This window comes from Helicoverpa zea, chromosome 20 (genome assembly GCF_022581195.2).
Source record: "Helicoverpa zea isolate HzStark_Cry1AcR chromosome 20, ilHelZeax1.1, whole genome shotgun sequence".
NCBI lineage: Eukaryota > Metazoa > Arthropoda > Insecta > Lepidoptera > Noctuidae > Helicoverpa > Helicoverpa zea.
In genome coordinates, this window is record NC_061471.1 from 3,585,200 (window position 1) to 3,607,139 (window position 21,940).

The 21,940-nt window shown below is 37.4% G+C and overlaps 1 protein-coding gene and 1 long non-coding RNA gene across 3 annotated transcripts; one reads left to right on the top strand and one right to left on the bottom strand.

Moving 5' to 3' along the window:
* Positions 1-17,069: 17,069 nt before the first annotated feature.
* On the bottom strand, positions 17,070-19,782 carry LOC124640402 (lipopolysaccharide-induced tumor necrosis factor-alpha factor homolog). 2 transcript variants are annotated; one of them, XM_047178163.1, is made up of 3 exons: positions 19,587-19,782; positions 18,306-18,660; positions 17,070-17,858 (listed from the first exon to the last, which is right to left on the bottom strand). In XM_047178163.1, the coding sequence occupies exons 1-3, from the start codon at positions 19,624-19,626 to the stop codon at positions 17,753-17,755; spliced, it is 501 nt and encodes a 166-aa protein (XP_047034119.1). In that variant the 5' UTR covers positions 19,627-19,782; the 3' UTR covers positions 17,070-17,752. The 2 variants fall into 2 exon arrangements, with proteins under 2 accessions (XP_047034119.1, XP_047034120.1); XM_047178164.1 differs by lacking the exon at positions 19,587-19,782 and adding an exon at positions 18,864-19,081.
* Positions 19,783-20,306: 524 nt separating this feature from the next.
* LOC124640203 lies at positions 20,307-20,989 on the top strand. Its single transcript, XR_006985540.1, has 2 exons — positions 20,307-20,498; positions 20,762-20,989. It is a non-coding gene; the product is annotated as an uncharacterized LOC124640203 (long non-coding RNA).
* Positions 20,990-21,940: the final 951 nt, after the last annotated feature.

A 21,940-nucleotide genomic window follows, 5' to 3' on the forward strand; every position in this document is an offset into this window, starting at 1 on the left:
CGGGACCTCATGAGAACAATAGTGGTACCTATAGTTAAATGTAAAACCGCAGATATAGGTGATAAGAGTAATTATCGTCCCATCTCTCTGGCTACGATCCTAGCTAAAGTACTGGATAATATTATTAATATACATTTAAGAAAGACGATAAATCTACATCACGCGCAATTCGGCTTCCAACCGGGCTTATCAACTGAGAGTGCCATTCTTTGCTTGAAGCACACGGTTAGGTATTATTTGGATCGTAGGACACCAGTTTACGCTTGCTTTTTAGATTTGTCCAAAGCGTTTGATCTAGTTTGTTATGGGGTCCTGTGGGATAAACTGCGTGAACAAAATGTACCTACAGAACTTGTGGAGATATTAAAATTCTGGTATGGTAATCAATTAAATGCTGTGAAATGGGCAAATTGCTTATCTGAAGAGTACAGACTGGAGTGTGGTGTGAGGCAAGGGGGGATTTCCTCACCCACTCTTTTCAATATTTACATGGACGACCTGATTGGTGAGCTCAGCAGCATGCATGCGGGCTGTCACATTGATGGTGTGGCTGTAAATAATATAAGTTATGCCGATGACATGGTGCTGCTGAGCCCATCAATTGGGGCTCTCCGCAACCTATTAAAAGTCTGTGAGCGGTATGCCGAGTGTCATGGCCTCATGTACAATGTGACCAAGAGTGAGTGTATATTTTTCGGCCTAGGTGATAAAACCTTGCATGAACCTCCACCTATTTGTCTCAATGGTTCTCCTCTTACTCGAGTGAACAAATTTAAATATCTTGGGCATATTGTCACCGATGACCTTAAGGACAATGAAGATATCGAACGTGAGCGCAGGGCGCTGGCTGTCCGGGGGAACATGTTGGCTCGCAGGTTTGCTCGTTGTACGGTGCAAGTCAAGTTAGCGCTATTTAAAGCTTATTGTCAATCGTTTTACACCAGCAGCCTGTGGGTCAATTATACTCAAAGGGCATACAGCGCTCTGCGCGTACAATATAATAATGTACTCAGGATGTTGTTGAGATTGCCGCGGTTCTGTAGTGCGTCCTCGATGTTTGCCGAAGCACGCATAGATGATTTCTATGCATTAAGACGCAAGCGTGTGGCATCGATGCTGGTCAGAGTGCGCGGTAGTAGCAACGACATCTTGAAAATAGTGGCAAGTAAATATCAGTGTCCGATACACTCGCTCTGGGTGAAAATAGTAGTTGGGACAGTAAAATAAATTGACATGTTTAAAGTACCTACTAACATAGTTTATAAGTCTATTGTTACTAACCATTATGGATCTATGTTATCTGATTAAATAAATAAATTAAATTAAATTAAATTAAATTAAATTAAATTAAATTAGTACTTATCCTGATGTTAGTAAGCGAGGAAATCTATTGAACGATAGGATAGCTATACACATAGGTACATATTTGCACGACTATTTCAAAGTTTTGCACTTTTAGATCATGCGTCACCAAAATATAGGTTTTGAATGCGGTAAAGCCCAATATGCAGTTTGATGCAATTGGGGCAGAAACCTCTTGATATAAAGCTGGTGTGATATTGCGGGCCCCGGGCTGCAGGGGCCCCGGGCTGCAGGGCGCGGGCCGCAACAAGTAGCGCTCGGTGACCGCACTCACGCTCTACTCGTGTTTGAAGTTAGACTTTACATGTGGAATTCATATTGCTCTTTTAAAAACACAGCTGTTATGTAGTTCTGAACGTTATGAATTAGTCGTTTACAATAAATACTTAAGTCGTTCTAAAGGTTCTTGAAACCTATTTCCGCTTTCAAAGTATTATAGCAAGAGCTTAGGTATTCATTCAATGTTATTTTGGAGTAATCGCCTCTTAAACTGATTAATCTCATTGGCTGATGGCTGTTACCGTTTAGAGTGGTTCACTCCCACGTGAGCAAAACCTTCGATAAAGTAACGAGTTTATGACCAGCTATTACGAGAAACTCCTGAAGACTATCGTCGTAATAGCTGCTAGTCACACTCGAAAGGTCATTTGGTAATAGGCATGATGACAAATTTTTAAATTCCTTTGTATAATGTAGGTATACGTCTATTTTATATGAAAAATTATTAATTTTAAGAAAATGCGAAGATTTTTTATCAAATAATTGCATTTTTCTCTGTCCACTTTGAATCCGGCGCGAAAACGCTTGTCAGCGTCATGGTGTCACTTGTGACGTCACGACTGAAATTACAAGACGCAAGTAAACAACGCTCGTGTAATAATTAAGTTTTTTGTGTTATTACATATGAATTCGAAAGGGCATAGGTGTTGTGGGGTCCCCCAGTGTAAGAACACATCCAAAATAACTCCTGATAAGTTATTTGTGTACGTTCCTCACAATACCTACAAAAATACGAAACAAGCGGCTTAAACTTGCAAGGCAAGATTCAAAAGCAATATTGCCCAGGGTACAACTTTATTTTTGTGAAGATCACTTTGATGTAAGTTATTACGTAGTTCTCTAGATTCTAGCATAGTTTATAATGTAAATAACTATTTCGAGGTTAGGTTTCATCTCTCATTGTTTTTTAATTAAACTAGTATACTTACATGGAAGTTTTAAGATTTCTAAATTCAGCTGAACAAAAATCTTTATTTGATGCCAAAAACTTTCCCAGCATTATGATATCAATTCTAGGCAAATTAGCGCTGTTTGCATTGATAAATCCGGGCTCCATAACTCGTGTTATAAACAACTAATTAATTAAAAACAAAGATCGCAGTGGAAGTTCACAATAACGAAATGTGACGTTCGCGCGCTTTCACGCGAGTTGTTTTGAGAAATGACGTCACGAGCTCTGATTGGTGTTCAAGATATCATGGCGGATTGCCTTATTTCGTAATTTTATTTATAAAAATACATATTAATCACATTATTAATAAAGAAAACAATGCGCGTTTTATATACCAAGCTTCAAGTTTAATTTAATAAATATATTATTTTAATGATTTTTGATTACTGTCATCATGCCTATTGGTTTCTAATTTGAGTAGGTACCTTCTTAGAAATGCCACGAATAACGTTATCTTGTGGAAATGTGACATTTTGTGTCGATGTTTATATGGAACCGACGATGTTGCCGATATACTCACTTAAACTATGTACTTTTACATCATCTTTAATTATTATAGTTCGTTTTTGATAAGCGCAATTTTCATAGTAAAGATAAATAAATCTTGTATTTTTTTCTATACCTAAAAGCTTTCTTGCGTGGTTCAGTTACACTTAATAGTATTCGCTATTTCAGTACTATTCCATTTCAGTAGAAATAGGCATGAAAGAAAGACGTTATAACGTACGACGGTATAACGTGTTCATAGAACGTTATTCTCGAAAGAGTTCACTCCTTTATCCTTGCCCTTACTTGTTGTAGGCGGCATAAACAATTCCGATGAAATAGTTTTAACAAATAAAATTCGGCAATAATTTCCGCATTTTTGTTATTTTCCTAACAAGCGAAAGCCAAACGCTCCGTCATTACCTTCATAAATCAAATTACAAACAGGTAATTAAAGATAAGTGCTGTGAGGGTATTTAATTACGTTAGAGGTGACCCGAACCTTATTACATGTTCTGAGGGGTCGCTAATGGAATTCCTATTTAGTCGACAACTGCTTATTGTTGGAGCTGCAGGTATTTCGGCAGATGGTCAGTTTATTAAGTCACGAATATCAACGACTTGCCGGTATTATTTTAGATACGGATGTCGTGGAATTACGACTATTCGAGAAGATTTTAAGGGCGGCAAATTAGGGTGAATATTCAATTTTTAAGAACTTTTTATACATTTATAAGATATAGATATGGTTCATTAGAAAAGCCAGCGGTGGTATGCAAGTGAGCTGTGTGTCGTCAGTTGGCGGCGAGCCAGATATACTGCCTTATATCCAGCATCCCACCAGAAACTTTAACTTCATCACTCGATACAGTTTTCTTAGTGAAGCAGTTTTATCTCGGTCTGCGTTCAAGCAGGAAATTGGTGGCTAAACTTATTGCGATGTTTGGTGGACTTTTAAAGGACTGATCAATTACGAAGTTTGCTACTTATAAAATATTTTTTTCAAATTAAAATGTGCAATGTACAGTAAAGTTCTAAATAAATATTTGCAGTATATGTATGTATATTTCCAATGTTTGTAGTTTATTTAAATTAACGAGAAACGAATAAAAAATATTTTTGACGGCTTTTAATTATTGCACTGTTAAGTATCTTTTTTCAATTCTTTTATAATAAGTGTAAACATTGGGCTCTGGACTACTGACTACTGAATACTGCTCTCGCTGGCTAGTTTACCTATAGGTATCATTACAGATCTCATTGGTCTCAAATAATAAGGTATTCTAAAGGCGATCCAAGTTATTTTAAATAAGGCAGGTAAAAAGGTTAAATAATTAATTCTATTTTAGATCTTTTGCAAAACATCGACCAAATTCTTCGTACAAAATCCTGACATACCTATGATACCTACCTAAATAACAAAAATGACAAACCAGAAACGCGAAAATGAAACTCAAATATTAATATTAAATTATGCAAGACATAAAGTTGAAAGCTGACATCATTCGCAGCAGGAAATAAATGCGGAAAATAAACGAATAAAAACATAACAGTCAAAGTAACTCGGAGAGACGTCGCGGTGTCAACTCATAAATATATTACTTATTCATTTAAACGCCTCGCGACAGTCTTATACAGTTCATGAAATAACAGAACGAACAGGTGACTGCTAATAGGAACACGAACCCACCAATTGTGGATTTGATTTCATCTACAGAAAGGGAAATTGTTTCGCTGTTTCCTTCTATAATATTGCTATTTTTCTCGGAAGCTGGCAGCGCGGAGTTTTCTAATAAATGACTAACATAGCTTATTCTCGTACTTTACGTTTATGAGAACAAACAATTTGAGTACCTATAGCATTTCTAAAAGTCCCTTCAGCTAAAAGTAAGAACGCTCATTGACGGGTTTTCTCCAGAAAGATCTATTTGTTCGGGATTGGCACAAGATAACGTTCTATCTATGGGAGCGTGTGTGCATATTTTATTTTCGTAATGATTATGACATACATAGGTAACTGCTTCCCCATACATTTCACGTACTTCTCAAACATCTGTGCCAAAATTCGGCGTTAGTAGGTAATTTCGTGGGCGGATCGTTGCAAAACTTTTAACGTGAGAAAAATTCGGCAACATTTCCTTTCTGCTACTAATGTACTTTCTATCTAAGAATAGGGTCTATAGTAGATACTTAGTATCGGGTGGCCTTTTCTTCAGTGAACTAACAAACTTTTGTAGTGAGCAAAGATGGGTGTGTGCGGACACGGAGCGCCTCGGTCTTAGTGCAGGTGACTATACTTTTATAAGTGACGCTCATGGTTCTTGTAGGTGGCTTGATCATTGCATTAGTACTGAAATGGGTTATAAAATTATATCTAACATAAAAATACATTATGATGTTTTCTGGTCAGATCATTTTCCTGTAGAAATAGAGTGTAATTATAATATTGTAAGGCATAAAAAAGTCACTTCAAATTATATCACAAACAAAATAATTTGGGGATATAGGACGCCAGCACAGGTCCAAAAGTACCATGACATCTGTAATAATGTTTTTAAAAGTATTGATTTTCCGAATGAATTCCAACAGTGCGCTGATAAACATTGTAATAATGTAGAACACCATGAAATCTTAGATAAAATGTATACTAGTATTATAACAACGCTGCAGGAGGCTAGTATGGAAAGTTATGATATTGTTGTGCATCGTAAATATAATGGTAAAAAACCCGTGTCTGGCTGGAACAAGCATGTAAAGGAAGCACACGAAGAGGCTAAAACTAGTTATTTAAATTGGGTGTGGCATGGTAAGCCGTCTTCTGGCCGTGTTTACGATGCCATGTGTATAAGTAGGAAAATTTTTAAATCTCGCCTTAAGTGGTGTCAAGACCATGCCGAGCAAATTAAAATGGACATATTAGCATCACATTGTAAAGAACATGATTTCAAAAAATTCTGGCAGTGTACAAATAAAATGAATTTAAAACAGAATCTCGCTGAATGTGTTAACGCTGAAAGAGATCCTAATAAGATAGCTAATATATTTAAAGATCACTTTAAGGTAAGCTCTCGTGTGTCTCCTGACTCTCTGGAATTGACAAAACGCTATCAGCCAGATATAGATACTGATACCATTATGCAAGTAAAAACAAAAGATGTTAAGAGTATTATTGACAACATGACTCGAGGTAAATCGCCTGGGCATGACAGCCTGAGTGTTGAACATCTTCGGCATGCGGGATGCCATTTGCCAAGGGTTTTAGCCATGTTTTTCTCCCTATGTGTTAGTCACAGGTATCTTCCACGGGACCTCATGAGAACAATAGTGGTACCTATAGTTAAATGTAAAACCGCAGATATAGGTGATAAGAGTAATTATCGTCCCATCTCTCTGGCTACGATCCTAGCTAAAGTACTGGATAATATTATTAATATACATTTAAGAAAGACGATAAATCTACATCACGCGCAATTCGGCTTCCAACCGGGCTTATCAACTGAGAGTGCCATTCTTTGCTTGAAGCACACGGTTAGGTATTATTTGGATCGTAGGACACCAGTTTACGCTTGCTTTTTAGATTTGTCCAAAGCGTTTGATCTAGTTTGTTATGGGGTCCTGTGGGATAAACTGCGTGAACAAAATGTACCTACAGAACTTGTGGAGATATTAAAATTCTGGTATGGTAATCAATTAAATGCTGTGAAATGGGCAAATTGCTTATCTGAAGAGTACAGACTGGAGTGTGGTGTGAGGCAAGGGGGGATTTCCTCACCCACTCTTTTCAATATTTACATGGACGACCTGATTGGTGAGCTCAGCAGCATGCATGCGGGCTGTCACATTGATGGTGTGGCTGTAAATAATATAAGTTATGCCGATGACATGGTGCTGCTGAGCCCATCAATTGGGGCTCTCCGCAACCTATTAAAAGTCTGTGAGCGGTATGCCGAGTGTCATGGCCTCATGTACAATGTGACCAAGAGTGAGTGTATATTTTTCGGCCTAGGTGATAAAACCTTGCATGAACCTCCACCTATTTGTCTCAATGGTTCTCCTCTTACTCGAGTGAACAAATTTAAATATCTTGGGCATATTGTCACCGATGACCTTAAGGACAATGAAGATATCGAACGTGAGCGCAGGGCGCTGGCTGTCCGGGGGAACATGTTGGCTCGCAGGTTTGCTCGTTGTACGGTGCAAGTCAAGTTAGCGCTATTTAAAGCTTATTGTCAATCGTTTTACACCAGCAGCCTGTGGGTCAATTATACTCAAAGGGCATACAGCGCTCTGCGCGTACAATATAATAATGTACTCAGGATGTTGTTGAGATTGCCGCGGTTCTGTAGTGCGTCCTCGATGTTTGCCGAAGCACGCATAGATGATTTCTATGCATTAAGACGCAAGCGTGTGGCATCGATGCTGGTCAGAGTGCGCGGTAGTAGCAACGACATCTTGAAAATAGTGGCAAGTAAATATCAGTGTCCGATACACTCGCTCTGGGTGAAAATAGTAGTTGGGACAGTAAAATAAATTGACATGTTTAAAGTACCTACTAACATAGTTTATAAGTCTATTGTTACTAACCATTATGGATCTATGTTATCTGATTAAATAAATAAATTAAATTAAATTAAATTAAATTAAATTAAATTAAATTAGTACTTATCCTGATGTTAGTAAGCGAGGAAATCTATTGAACGATAGGATAGCTATACACATAGGTACATATTTGCACGACTATTTCAAAGTTTTGCACTTTTAGATCATGCGTCACCAAAATATAGGTTTTGAATGCGGTAAAGCCCAATATGCAGTTTGATGCAATTGGGGCAGAAACCTCTTGATATAAAGCTGGTGTGATATTGCGGGCCCCGGGCTGCAGGGGCCCCGGGCTGCAGGGCGCGGGCCGCAACAAGTAGCGCTCGGTGACCGCACTCACGCTCTACTCGTGTTTGAAGTTAGACTTTACATGTGGAATTCATATTGCTCTTTTAAAAACACAGCTGTTATGTAGTTCTGAACGTTATGAATTAGTCGTTTACAATAAATACTTAAGTCGTTCTAAAGGTTCTTGAAACCTATTTCCGCTTTCAAAGTATTATAGCAAGAGCTTAGGTATTCATTCAATGTTATTTTGGAGTAATCGCCTCTTAAACTGATTAATCTCATTGGCTGATGGCTGTTACCGTTTAGAGTGGTTCACTCCCACGTGAGCAAAACCTTCGATAAAGTAACGAGTTTATGACCAGCTATTACGAGAAACTCCTGAAGACTATCGTCGTAATAGCTGCTAGTCACACTCGAAAGGTCATTTGGTAATAGGCATGATGACAAATTTTTAAATTCCTTTGTATAATGTAGGTATACGTCTATTTTATATGAAAAATTATTAATTTTAAGAAAATGCGAAGATTTTTTATCAAATAATTGCATTTTTCTCTGTCCACTTTGAATCCGGCGCGAAAACGCTTGTCAGCGTCATGGTGTCACTTGTGACGTCACGACTGAAATTACAAGACGCAAGTAAACAACGCTCGTGTAATAATTAAGTTTTTTGTGTTATTACATATGAATTCGAAAGGGCATAGGTGTTGTGGGGTCCCCCAGTGTAAGAACACATCCAAAATAACTCCTGATAAGTTATTTGTGTACGTTCCTCACAATACCTACAAAAATACGAAACAAGCGGCTTAAACTTGCAAGGCAAGATTCAAAAGCAATATTGCCCAGGGTACAACTTTATTTTTGTGAAGATCACTTTGATGTAAGTTATTACGTAGTTCTCTAGATTCTAGCATAGTTTATAATGTAAATAACTATTTCGAGGTTAGGTTTCATCTCTCATTGTTTTTTAATTAAACTAGTATACTTACATGGAAGTTTTAAGATTTCTAAATTCAGCTGAACAAAAATCTTTATTTGATGCCAAAAACTTTCCCAGCATTATGATATCAATTCTAGGCAAATTAGCGCTGTTTGCATTGATAAATCCGGGCTCCATAACTCGTGTTATAAACAACTAATTAATTAAAAACAAAGATCGCAGTGGAAGTTCACAATAACGAAATGTGACGTTCGCGCGCTTTCACGCGAGTTGTTTTGAGAAATGACGTCACGAGCTCTGATTGGTGTTCAAGATATCATGGCGGATTGCCTTATTTCGTAATTTTATTTTATAAAAATACATATTAATCACATTATTAATAAAGAAAACAATGCGCGTTTTATATACCAAGCTTCAAGTTTAATTTAATAAATATATTATTTTAATGATTTTTGATTACTGTCATCATGCCTATTGGTTTCTAATTTGAGTAGGTACCTTCTTAGAAATGCCACGAATAACGTTATCTTGTGGAAATGTGACATTTTGTGTCGATGTTTATATGGAACCGACGATGTTGCCGATATACTCACTTAAACTATGTACTTTTACATCATCTTTAATTATTATAGTTCGTTTTTGATAAGCGCAATTTTCATAGTAAAGATAAATAAATCTTGTATTTTTTTCTATACCTAAAAGCTTTCTTGCGTGGTTCAGTTACACTTAATAGTATTCGCTATTTCAGTACTATTCCATTTCAGTAGAAATAGGCATGAAAGAAAGACGTTATAACGTACGACGGTATAACGTGTTCATAGAACGTTATTCTCGAAAGAGTTCACTCCTTTATCCTTGCCCTTACTTGTTGTAGGCGGCATAAACAATTCCGATGAAATAGTTTTAACAAATAAAATTCGGCAATAATTTCCGCATTTTTGTTATTTTCCTAACAAGCGAAAGCCAAACGCTCCGTCATTACCTTCATAAATCAAATTACAAACAGGTAATTAAAGATAAGTGCTGTGAGGGTATTTAATTACGTTAGAGGTGACCCGAACCTTATTACATGTTCTGAGGGGTCGCTAATGGAATTCCTATTTAGTCGACAACTGCTTATTGTTGGAGCTGCAGGTATTTCGGCAGATGGTCAGTTTATTAAGTCACGAATATCAACGACTTGCCGGTATTATTTTAGATACGGATGTCGTGGAATTACGACTATTCGAGAAGATTTTAAGGGCGGCAAATTAGGGTGAATATTCAATTTTTAAGAACTTTTTATACATTTATAAGATATAGATATGGTTCATTAGAAAAGCCAGCGGTGGTATGCAAGTGAGCTGTGTGTCGTCAGTTGGCGGCGAGCCAGATATACTGCCTTATATCCAGCATCCCACCAGAAACTTTAACTTCATCACTCGATACAGTTTTCTTAGTGAAGCAGTTTTATCTCGGTCTGCGTTCAAGCAGGAAATTGGTGGCTAAACTTATTGCGATGTTTGGTGGACTTTTAAAGGACTGATCAATTACGAAGTTTGCTACTTATAAAATATTTTTTTCAAATTAAAATGTGCAATGTACAGTAAAGTTCTAAATAAATATTTGCAGTATATGTATGTATATTTCCAATGTTTGTAGTTTATTTAAATTAACGAGAAACGAATAAAAAATATTTTTGACGGCTTTTAATTATTGCACTGTTAAGTATCTTTTTTCAATTCTTTTATAATAAGTGTAAACATTGGGCTCTGGACTACTGACTACTGAATACTGCTCTCGCTGGCTAGTTTACCTATAGGTATCATTACAGATCTCATTGGTCTCAAATAATAAGGTATTCTAAAGGCGATCCAAGTTATTTTAAATAAGGCAGGTAAAAAGGTTAAATAATTAATTCTATTTTAGATCTTTTGCAAAACATCGACCAAATTCTTCGTACAAAATCCTGACATACCTATGATACCTACCTAAATAACAAAAATGACAAACCAGAAACGCGAAAATGAAACTCAAATATTAATATTAAATTATGCAAGACATAAAGTTGAAAGCTGACATCATTCGCAGCAGGAAATAAATGCGGAAAATAAACGAATAAAAACATAACAGTCAAAGTAACTCGGAGAGACGTCGCGGTGTCAACTCATAAATATATTACTTATTCATTTAAACGCCTCGCGACAGTCTTATACAGTTCATGAAATAACAGAACGAACAGGTGACTGCTAATAGGAACACGAACCCACCAATTGTGGATTTGATTTCATCTACAGAAAGGGAAATTGTTTCGCTGTTTCCTTCTATAATATTGCTATTTTTCTCGGAAGCTGGCAGCGCGGAGTTTTCTAATAAATGACTAACATAGCTTATTCTCGTACTTTACGTTTATGAGAACAAACAATTTGAGTACCTATAGCATTTCTAAAAGTCCCTTCAGCTAAAAGTAAGAACGCTCATTGACGGGTTTTCTCCAGAAAGATCTATTTGTTCGGGATTGGCACAAGATAACGTTCTATCTATGGGAGCGTGTGTGCATATTTTATTTTCGTAATGATTATGACATACATAGGTAACTGCTTCCCCATACATTTCACGTACTTCTCAAACATCTGTGCCAAAATTCGGCGTTAGTAGGTAATTTCGTGGGCGGATCGTTGCAAAACTTTTAACGTGAGAAAAATTCGGCAACATTTCCTTTCTGCTATAACGTTCGATTTTGTACCTTTACTTAAAACAAGCTATTCCCGGATTTTATTGAATCTGTCTAAAATTGGGCATTCTATTCCCTTCCTCAGAGTTCAATCTTTATACAAATGCCAAATTGTTTGCATTCGGTTCAACAGAGCGTTTGCTAATTGGCCTAAACTTTGTTACCTACATACAAATATATGCCACAAATAGAAGGGTTTTGTGGGTTATTGTTGGATATACATAACAAGGATAGCGATGTCGTAATTAGTGTGCAATAGCAGTTACATCTAAGAATAAACGTCTGCAGTTCCACAAATTGTTTATTTTTCCAAAGAAGAAAACATTAAGTACGTTCAGTTTCTCTTATACCGACGATATCATAACTCAGCACACACCGCACGTATCGCAATATCGTTAACTCGTCAGTTTCGTGGAATCAACTGTTTGTGTCTGAGCTTCACGGAGACACGTGTAAGGGGGAGAAGCTTAGAGCATTTAACGGAAAATTCCGCCTAATTATAGGCTGAGTTGGGGGAACACAATAAATAGTGAGCTCACTCATGCATTTAAGAACATATCATTTCGCACGCATACGACTAATTTGTTTAACACAAGCATAGCCTAGACGCAGATGTGTAGGTACGTATGAGTTTGAGCGGAACTCTCATAGCAATGACATATCCGGTTGGTTAAATACTCTAAGATGTGAGGATATACATCATTCCACTTCAAGTGTAGGAAGTGCGGTATCCCGGAATTCATTATTATGGGTCAACGCAAACATTGATCTATGTGGAGGCAGAAATTGACTTTGCCCAGTCATGTGTAATCAGGTGAATATCGGTCCAATTGGTTTTTGCGGCTAATCAATAGCTCATCATTTAACTATAGGCGTAGATCTGAAATTTCCACAATAAAGCCGCTGTTTATATCATTTGAAGTAGGAAAGTGTAGGTAGAAATCATTGATACCTAAGGGTTTAAATAACTCTATTGCCAAATCGACGAGGTAAATGGAGTTTGAACGAGCGAAGCTATCAATTTACCCGAAGCGATTGAATCAGTTTGATCCGAGTAAGTAAAGGACTTTGCGATAAATTATATATTCAATTTGGATCATTTTAGCGCACAGAAAATCTATCTTCGATATGGAACTATCCGATTGAAAAAGATATACTAACCGCAAAATCTATCGAAAATTCATTCATTCGTTGTTTATTTGAAATTGTGTTCTATTTCATCGATTCTGCGTGTTTGCAAACTGGCTGTAGATTAATTTTACGCTCGGCGGGATTTATTTCGTTCGCTATTTAAATCTGTGAACGTTTTGTGTTGGCATTTGAAATTCGAACCTCAGCCACTATGCTGCCAGATGTATTTTGGTATAGAACCTTTTTTACCTATTTTTATTTTAGATAAAACCTTTTTCTATTTTTCGGTGATGATGTTCCGGAATAGTTTAGGGTACCTGTAGATAAAAGATTGCTGAATGAAATGGATTTAGTTTTTGCGACTCAAATTACTGAAAAGAGTAGGATATTGGGTGATATTTTACTGTAGGATATATCGGCGATTATAGTTAAGCGAATACGAAATCCTATGTCTCAAACGAAGGTACCTGCGTTCCCTCAAGCGCCTAGTATCTTGCTATATGTCACCTGAAACACAGTTTACTTAGCTATGGAGCGGCTGACCGCTTTGACTCGATAAATTGCTTTCAAAGTTAACTTGCTCTCTGCGTGCAGAACTGCATTGATAGCATAATGGTTGTCGCCACTAATCGGTCGTTACTGATAGAATATCGAAAACGCTCACGATATCCTGGTATGGAAATAGTTTAAATGGAACTTCGCTTATTTCATCAATTTAATGTAAGCTTAAGCGTCTTTTCTAAGAAATAATCACAGGTTATGTTACCTATGAAAATTGTCGCAAAAAAGTTACGCAAACCCAGCAAAAATATGTCGTTAGTAAAGGTGTGTTCAATGATGTGAACATCTGTGGTTTTATCTTATTCCTATAGGGCGGGATAATGAAAAAAATACCTATATTGCAATTTGGGTAAGTTTCAGGGAAAACGTCAATTTTAATTTAGGTCGAATATAAATTAACTGCCGCTGAACCAATATTCAAACTGTAAAGTTAGGTCACCTTACCACTCTACTCAAGGCAAGGCAAGTCAAGGCGCCGGGTGAGGACGGAATCACTTCAGAGCTTCTGAGAGCGGGTGGAACACCGGCACTTAAAGTCCTCCAGAAGCTCTTTAACTGCGTCCTGTCCGAGGGCAAAACGCCTGAAGCATGGAGCAGGGGTGTGGTGGTGTTGTTCTTCAAAAAAGGTGACAACAGCCTATTGAAGAACTACAGACCCATCACACTTCTAAGCCATGTTTATAAGCTGTTTTCAAGGGTTATCACGAACCGTCTCGAGCACAGGCTTGATGACTTCCAGCCTCCCGAACAAGCCGGTTTCCGAAGAGGCTTTAGTACCATAGACCACATCCATACGCTGCGGCAAGTTATACAGAAGACCGAGGAGTATAACTTGCCATTATGCTTAGCGTTTGTGGACTATGAGAAAGCCTTTGATTCGGTGGAAACATGGGCGGTACTTGAGTCACTCCAACGATGCCATATTGACTATCGGTACATCGAGGTGTTGAAGTGTTTGTATAATAACGCCACCATGTCGGTCCGAGTACAGGAGCATAGCACGAAGCCGATTCCATTGAGAAGAGGCGTAAGACAGGGGGACGTAATCTCCCCGAAACTGTTTACTGCCGCAATGGAAGACGCCTTCAAGCTCCTGGAATGGCAAGGACTTGGCATCAACATCAACGGCGAATACATCACTCACCTTCGGTTTGCCGACGACATCGTAGTCATGGCAAAGTCGATGGAGGAACTCAGTATGATGCTCGAGGGCCTCGACCGAGTTTCACAACGGGTGGGCCTGAAAATGAACATGGACAAGACGAAAATTATGTCAAATGTCCATGTTCAGCCCACCCCAGTCTCTGTTGGAAGCTCGGTACTCGAAGTTGTTGACTCATATATCTACCTAGGACAAGTAGTCCAATTAGGTAGGTCCAACTTCGAGAAAGAGGTCAACCGCCGAATCCAACTCGGCTGGGCAGCGTTCGGGAAACTACGCAATGTCTTTTCGTCCGACATACCTCAGTGCCTCAAGACGAAAGTCTTCAACCAATGTGTGTTACCAGTGATGACTTACGGCACCGAAACGTGGTCTCTCACTATCGGCCTCATCTCAAAGCTCAAAGTCGCTCAACGAGCTATGGAGAGGGCTATGCTCGGAGTTTCTCTACGTGATCGAATCCGAAACGAGGAGATCCGTAGACGAACCAAAGTCACCGATATAGCCCACCGGATTAGCAAGTTGAAGTGGCAATGGGCAGGCCATATTGCTCGCAGAGCAGATGGCAGATGGGGCCGAAAAGTGCTGGAGTGGAGTCCACGGACTAGCAAGCGCAGCGTAGGACGTCCACCAACGAGGTGGACAGACGACCTTATAAAGGTCGCCGGAAGACGCTGGATGCAGGTCGCTTCCAACAGGTATCTGTGGAGATCAAAGGGGGAGGCCTATGTTCAGCAGTGGACGTCCTATGGCTGAGATGATGATGATGATGATGATGACCACTCTACTCCGTAATAACTAAAATTACTTAGTTAATTTACGTAGGTATGTCGGTGACCACTCTCCACATATTGACTTTAATTACCAGTTTGCATGGAAGCCGCAATTTATTAGTTCCACGTCTAGTTTGTTGACTTAACAAGTTAAAGTTCGCTTAAACGCATCAGTGGTTTAGTTTAGCTAAACGACGTTCACGTCTGCTGTCTAGTGGAGCAACAGTCTTGCAACTGTAGCGCAACAAACAATTTACCCATACCTAACATATAATTTCTTCAATCTTCAATCATCTTCAATAAGTTTAGCTGACGCTACATAACTGACTGTTAAGAAAATGGATTTTTGGCTTCTATTGAATTGACTTTTCTGCTCTAAAAACCAGACTCATATGCAATGAGGGTTTTCGATACTTTTTCTGCCGCCAGGCGGCGCTTCGTATGCGTCTGGTCCAAACAGCTGTCAAATAGTATGGAATTGTAGAGTCCGAACTTATTGTTTATTGAAATTCTGTTATATTGGAAGTGTTATTGATTTTATTATGGACTACGGTCAGAATAAGGTTTCCGAACTAAAAATTGAGCTAAGAGAGAGGGTGCAAAAGTCACTGGTACTAAGGAAAAGCTTGTTGAAAAATTTGTTAACACAATATGATTTAGTTTTTTTTATTTACTCAACCTCAATAGTAAAACAATAATGCAGTGCTTTAATTATAAAATAAAAAAAAAACACTAAAATCGTTCACTATTCATAGTAAAGATAAGCACTTTGACAGTTACCTGGACCTGACGACTCGGTGCTGCCACCTCGTGGACGCCATTTTAGAAAACCCTCATTGTCATATGCTGACTATTGCATTGTTCAGACTCAATAATTCACTCAGCTCGGGGACTGTCGATCGCACGCGAATGATAAAGCTCGATCGTCAAACGTTTCTACTGCTGTCACTGAAATATTTGACGTTTTGCTCCATTTGTAAAGGTAAAAAATCTTGATAGAACTTTATACATAAATACTTACATATAAAACAAATAAAAACTGCTTAAAATAAAGATCCAATTTATTAAGTTATTTTAATTACAGTATTTTAAACTGAATTTTTAAGTAGGTAATTACAAAATATTCAATAATTTTATCACAAATATAATTTCCTTTCTTTAATAAAAAGCATAAGTTAAAATAATAAAATAATAGCTTGAAGCCGACTGAGCGGAGAGCTCGGCCATGCGTTACACACAGATAATCATTGAAATTAATGGCCCATGTGGAGTGGTTTATCCAGAGTTTCTGTATTTGTACACATGCAGGATATTGAGCTCTGAACTTAATAAACATTTAAGAAACGATTTTGACATATTTTTTCTTTGTTTCAAAGTGAATTCGAGAATTTTCCTAGTTAAATCGGTCCAAAACGTTGAATGACATATTTTTCATAATTCCATAAATATTTTGAATCTTCCTTGAGCCCACATTACAAACTATCAGTTCGTAGACAACGTGTGAATGTCTGTCGGTACGTCGAGAAAGGTATTACAGAGCTTCTGTCTTAGGAATGTCGAAGGTATCTGCTACTGTGCAGCCAAGATATTTACAACAAAGCTGCGAAACTTTGGATAAGCCCATTTATTGAAGTATATTTTAAGACACATGAATAAATAGAAAATCTCTATTATCGAAATAAGTTGTTTAAACATTGTACACCTATAGGTAGTAACCTAGAGTAATAATGTAGCACTGCTACACTGCAAATACATAGTACCTACCAACATCATACTCTGCCATCGTCATTTAAATTGAAGTTATAAATAAAATAAAACAATGATACTTTATTATTAATTGTTTATTTACAAAATCATTAAATATAAATATTAACCTATTGAACAGGCTTTGGGATATTTGCCTATTCCCAATATTATCCTCCCTATTCTACGTCACCTGTCTTAGAGACCCTCAGCAATCGCCGGCCGGCATCAATAACAGCGCGCGCGGTGATAAGCGAAAAGTGATATGGTGTGGTGATCCCCTTGTTTCCGCTCCCCATCCCGTAAGGAAGTAAATAGCTTAAGCCTTTCTATCTCATAGGCTGGACGCTAAACTCAATCACCTATATTAGGTACTACATCATTTTCAACTAGTACCTATGTGAGGTACTTACTCTTATTATCTTATTCTCAAAATTACGCGTGAGTTTCGCTCTACAGATACCTACTTAGATACCAGTAATTGTCATAATGAGAATTTATTTACATACGAAAATAAACAAAATCTTGCCTAGGTACCTATCTGAATTTTTGGATAAAGTCAAATCAAATCAATCAAAATCAATACCTTTTCCGTATCCGACATTTCTGCCGAAATCCACTGACCGTGGTCACATGTGTTGTTTGTTGTGGTGTTTAGTTCATGCCGTTTCTAAATGCATAGTGCAGGCATGTTGACTAGATATTCCTATATTATAGGACTGGGTTAAGGAACATTCTTACATCCGTATTTATCACAGTAATATCATCAGACTCGTATGTATGTGCCGAGGAAGGCGTTGCACTCGGGACAGTAGTGGTCGGCGTTCCGACAACCCTTCACGCAGTACGGGATGATCATGCACGGTAGAAGCCTGCAAATATACAAACAAATAACATTATACAAATTAGAATTTGTCATCAAAATGACTACCTACACATAGAGCACACAGCCGGATTTTCCAATAGGTAGGTACCTATAACTAGAGAATAACAGCTGTGAGAGTACATAAGTCATCGTCCTTTGCAAAATACGGACAACAAACTAGAGAGAATACCTAATGTTAAATATGCTACAATGCTACTGGGTAGTAAGCAGTTAGTTCAGAAATTATTTGGTCATTATTAATGGACTTCAAATGGAGTTAGAGGTATTTCTCCTTATTGATTGGATCTACATTATTATGTACCTATAGGTTTTTCTTTCGTTATTAATTCTGTTGTTATTGTAGGTAGGTACATACGTTTTACGTCTGAGTGGGGAGGTTAAAGTCCTTAAACAAATAAAACAGGCATGGAATAATAAATAAATAGGCACTGACCCAACCATACAAAACATGAGAGCACAAACGTGAGTTCTCATCGTAGCCTTGTATTCAACTTTAGTGGTAATCCTCTGCTGACAGGAGGGGCAGGTCACTGGCGACTCCTTGGGGCCTATGAAGGGTCCCTGTCCCACGTTGACGCCGGCCGGTACATAGTTCATGTTCCCCTGGTACATGACTGCTGTGGGGTAGGCAGGGTAGGTCGGTTGGGCAGTCACGACGGTCACCGCTGCGCCGAAGCCCACTGCTGTTGACGTGGAGGAGTGCATGGTGGTGGTAGTGGCAGCTCTCTCAGTGGGGGGCATGTCTGATGCACTCTCGGAGTATGGTGGTGGCTGCCCCTGACCTTTGGCTGGAAATAAACCGACTGTGTTAAGACATCTTTCATGCAGCTCTTGAGGGATTTGAACCCCCGACCTCCTCTATTATTGAAAAGAACTTTGGAACAAGACAAGAAAGTGCGCTGAATCCAAATAAGAAGAAAAGATAATTAAGTCGTTTAATTTTAGGTAAATATTATACCTACTTACATCCAACATCTAAGTAGGTACCTACCGTTTATGTAAAATGTTTAACTGTCAATTATTTCTGAGCAATGAATAAGCATAGATTTCATAAATATTCTTTGCGAGTAAAATGCGAATCTCCATGCAGGCAATAAGTAGTTTAATAATAATGTGTGCTGTGCACTTAGGTATAAATATAATAATATCGGATTAATTCACATAACTATTTACAACTTTTACAACCAAAAATTATCACAGAACTGCATTTACGATAGTAACTTCAGTAATTATACCTAGGTACCTATAACAGATTAGATAGAATATAATCTAAATAACATATTGCCTTTAAAGAGGTAGGTATCTATTTATAGCCTCACTGACGTATTCTGCTACAGCAACTGCTTACTACTCCGATAAAAAAGGTAGGTAAGGGTTCGGTAAATAACCTTATCTCTTATCAGGAATCAGTACCTTATCTAATCATTCAGATAATGATGTACGAGTGACGCTCACACTATGTTAATAATTATTATTTATTTATAAGGCGAGTCAAAGCAGGAGGCGGCGACATTTTACGATTCTAAGAAAAATATCTACACGGAAACTGATCGTGTATCACAAAAAATAACGATTAGCATATCAATCCATCTATCAAAACATTCTATCAATAACACGTTTAACAAAATTGAAGAATTAAGACTACCGCTAGCAAACACTTATTCACTCACTAATACTCACTATAATCATTATTTAGGAACTTTTTAATACTTACGATCATCATGATCCTCATAATCTGAACCGTCGTAAGTCATATCACCTAATAATTTTCCTTATTTACACTTAATTCACTGAACACAATAACTAACTAAACTCAGGAACAAGTTGCACTACAGACTGCTCAACAAATACTGTCAATATATACGTCAAAATCGATATATTCATGTATAGATAAGCACTATCTGAGTTTACGTGAATTCTGTACGAAGCTGACATAACAATGTCTGGTAGAATGCTCGTCGCGTGACTAACTATTGATGGCGATAATATAATCGTTCACTATCAGGGGAACCATGTGGTCTATTCCCTATTATGGCCCTTCATAAAAAAATGTAAAAAAATAAGTTTTTGTTGTGTTGTGTAAAAAAGCTAATTTATTTAGGTAACTTGACAGCGCGCGGGTTGATGACTTGTCCTCCACGTGTTTGTGTGACGTAAATAACAATTACGTTTGGCCAATTAACGTTAATTTTATTTCGTGTCTAATTTATTCCTGAAAGGGGCGTTAAGTGAAAGCGTAATTAATGGAAATTATTTCGAGCAAACAAGGAAAAAGCTTTTCTAAATACCGGGAAATGTACGATGCGGTATTAACGTGGAAGTAATATTATTAGCACCAATTATGTACAGGGTATTATCATATTAAAGTGAATATTAATTTCTGTCTTAGTATCAAACACGCAATATCTTTTCTATTAATATTCTCTTTTAATAGGGTAAACTGGGTACGGTTGTGCCAGGGTACGGTAGTGACAGTCGCAGTTGTAACGAAACTATACGTAAAACGGGGGAGGTTGTGAGGGAGAAAGACGTGGCTCACAAGCCTAAACACGTTCCCCAGTATTGCGTTAGCCGGCGCACGACGTTGACGTAAGCAGGAGCCCACATTGCTTTTCAACAATCAAAAGTAAGTATTTTTGTTCGATTTCGTTTCCTAATTACTGTTATTTTTATACAGATAGTTATATCTTGTTATTTTTTTCTATAAAAGTTGAATATTAATATTTAATTACAAGTGATTTCTTTTTACGTAAAGTATTTGGCAAAATCATGGCGATTTTTTGTTTTCAAAATGATGCGTTGGGTACGGTTGTGTCAATTTTTTTGGGTACGGTTGTGACGAATATCTTTACATATAATAAATCTCATATTATTGTTTTTTGCTTTTAGATGTCCAGGATACGTTTGCGGAAGACCGAAAGAGCGCAGTGTGATATCAAAAAATAAAAAGATGCCGATGAAGAAGTGAAACAAGGGATTTCGTACGTGTAGCTCAAGCTACAAGCCTTTCTACAGCTACAAGTTTGAACAGAGCAAATGTTGTTTTGTTGATTGTTAAAACTATGTTTGTAAGCTTATTATGTTAAACATTTCTACAATAAAAGATATTATAGACCATTTTGATATATGTTTATGCATGTCACAACCGCCCTTGGTATGTGGCCGGTTGTGACACTTTCCCATTTTTTTTTAAATTGATCTTATGAGTAATACATTGTATTAAGGAACAATATATGAGTGTTTTTACGTACACAAATGTACAAATTGCGATACAAGTTCCTTTTCTGCGAGCTAATTAGTCAAATATCAAAATTATTGGTGATCAAACGAAAATTGGCACAACTGTACCCAGTCTACCCTACAAAGCATGATTAATAGATAGATACAGTAGGCGAATAAGATAGATAGGTAGGTATATTTCTGTAGGTAAATTAATAAAGAAAAACAATCAAGCCGATATACTTACTGTGTCCACAAAAAGGTTTTAGGGGAGATGTTCCTAAAACGGGTACCCCTCCTAAAACGGGTACACTGAAAAAAGTTTTGAGTAACAAATAACAAACAATTGAGTAACCTGTTACATAAAAATAGTGACTACATAACTATAGTTCTTATTAGACAAATTCAGTTTTGTTATTAGAGATCTGTTATTATAGTTCGGCCATTCAGAGAATGCGTTCCTGACACGTCGCGATTGAACTGACGACGTAACTACATTCATTGATTATTGATATAATAATGTTGTTTTAATGCTCCTCAATTGTTAAAACGGTAAACAACCAGCAAAAATATTTTTATCGTAACTGCAACGCCATTGCAAAGTTACGTCGTCAGTTCAATCGCGACGTGTCAGGAACGCATTCTCTGAATGGCCGAACTATAGTAGCTCGACAAAAATGATAACTTCTTAACAAATTTATTATTCACGTTGTACCAAAGTGTTCTAGAATAAATAACTTAATATGTGTATTATAAAACAAAAGTGTTATGTAAAAATAGCCACGTTTTATTGTTAGCGCGTACAAATCCGTTTGGTTAAAACTTGATCATGGGTTTGGTATAGTTCAG

What these genes read in the sequence shown, in the direction of transcription:
- LOC124640402 (XM_047178163.1), bottom strand. Translation starts at nt 19,626, where the DNA reads ATGACTTACGACGGTTCAGATTATGAGGATCATGATGATC. An exon ending in TTATGAGGATCATGATGATC is followed by an intron (nt 18,661 to 19,586) that starts GTAAGTATTAAA and finishes GTTTATTTCCAG; the next exon opens with CCAAAGGTCAGGGGCAGCCA. An exon ending in CTCATGTTTTGTATGGTTGG is followed by an intron (nt 17,859 to 18,305) that starts GTCAGTGCCTAT and finishes GTATATTTGCAG; the next exon opens with GCTTCTACCGTGCATGATCA.